We start from the raw sequence: 1,130 nt of genomic DNA, 5'->3' as shown, positions 1-1,130 counted from the left end.
GCTCGGTCATCCGCCATACGTCCAGCGTCGTCCGCTGCATCGACCGATGCTGCCGCTTCCCCATTAGTGCCGAGCAGTTGGCAAGGAGCTTCAGCCGTTCACTCTAATGTACCAGCATCGGCCTCCGGAAGGACCGTGTTGGTCAGGAAAAAAAGGACGTTGCTCAAACTCAAGCCTCTCATCGTTCTGCCGGTCAAAGTCGCGCTGGGCACCGGTGCCAAGCTGGTGGCAGGGGCCAAGTTCGGAGCCAAAGCTGTTGGATTGGGCTCAAAGGCATTGGGCGTCAGTCTCGTCGGACTGAAAGCCGTCCATAAGGTGGCCAAAGTGACGGTGAAGGCGGCCACCGCTCTGGGCGTCAAGGCGGTGCTGCTCAACTTTTTGTTCCAGGTACAGTATATTATCTATCATACCTATGCGCATGCTTCAAATTAGCGACGTAGCTAGTGGATAGATAAAGACGAAATATCCAAAACACACATTAACTGAAACTATAAATTATAATACAGCAATATTTGATTACTAAGTTGTGTATAAAATTATCGGATACAAAACATAGATTTCCGTATAAAAACATGGTACTTATTATATAATACCACTTCTCGACCTATACAATTTCTAGCTGCACCGTTCTTGCAGCGTACACAGGCTCCACTCTACTACATAGTTCCCATTCGTTCCTTGACACAATTGTAATGAAAACTGATCGCACCGTTTTATTTGTTTATTTTTACGCATCTGCAGAAAATCAATCAGGTGATCGACTTTAAGACCCGCCTGCTGAGCAACCTTGACCAGCGCAACCGTCAACAGAATGCACAATTCCTGTCACCAGTGTTGCCCCAATCTTCTTCACCTTCAAAATCGGGATCGATTGGAAACAAGGTAAGCTTACATCGATTCACGATCTATCGTGTATTCATTAATAAAACTTGTAAATAAGAGAAATAGCTGCAATATACAATAATGTATAATATTTTAATGCACATTATATACATAGTGAGAGAGCATGAGGGGATATAAGTGGTGTCTACAACCGTATTGAGTATTTTGTAGACTACCAAAGTGTGGTATACAGCAGTATAATTTATAGTGATAGAGAACGAAAAGGGCGAGGGAAGCGGTTGTTGTGG

At 44.3% G+C, this 1,130-nt stretch overlaps 1 protein-coding gene across 1 annotated transcript; it reads left to right on the top strand.

Moving 5' to 3' along the window:
• Window positions 1-3: 3 nt before the first annotated feature.
• Window positions 4-1,124, top strand: LOC111035215 (the record flags this gene model as incomplete). Its single annotated transcript, XM_022316742.1, has 2 exons — window positions 4-387; window positions 742-1,124. Coding segments are annotated over 2 exons (582 nt in total), but the record flags the coding sequence as incomplete, so codon positions are not given.
• Window positions 1,125-1,130: the final 6 nt, after the last annotated feature.

The sequence above is a fragment of the Myzus persicae genome, unplaced genomic scaffold (assembly GCF_001856785.1).
Source record: "Myzus persicae strain clone G006 unplaced genomic scaffold, MPER_G0061.0, whole genome shotgun sequence".
NCBI classification, from domain to species: Eukaryota; Metazoa; Arthropoda; class Insecta; order Hemiptera; family Aphididae; genus Myzus; species Myzus persicae.
This window is presented reverse-complemented; position numbering and strand designations above follow the sequence as displayed.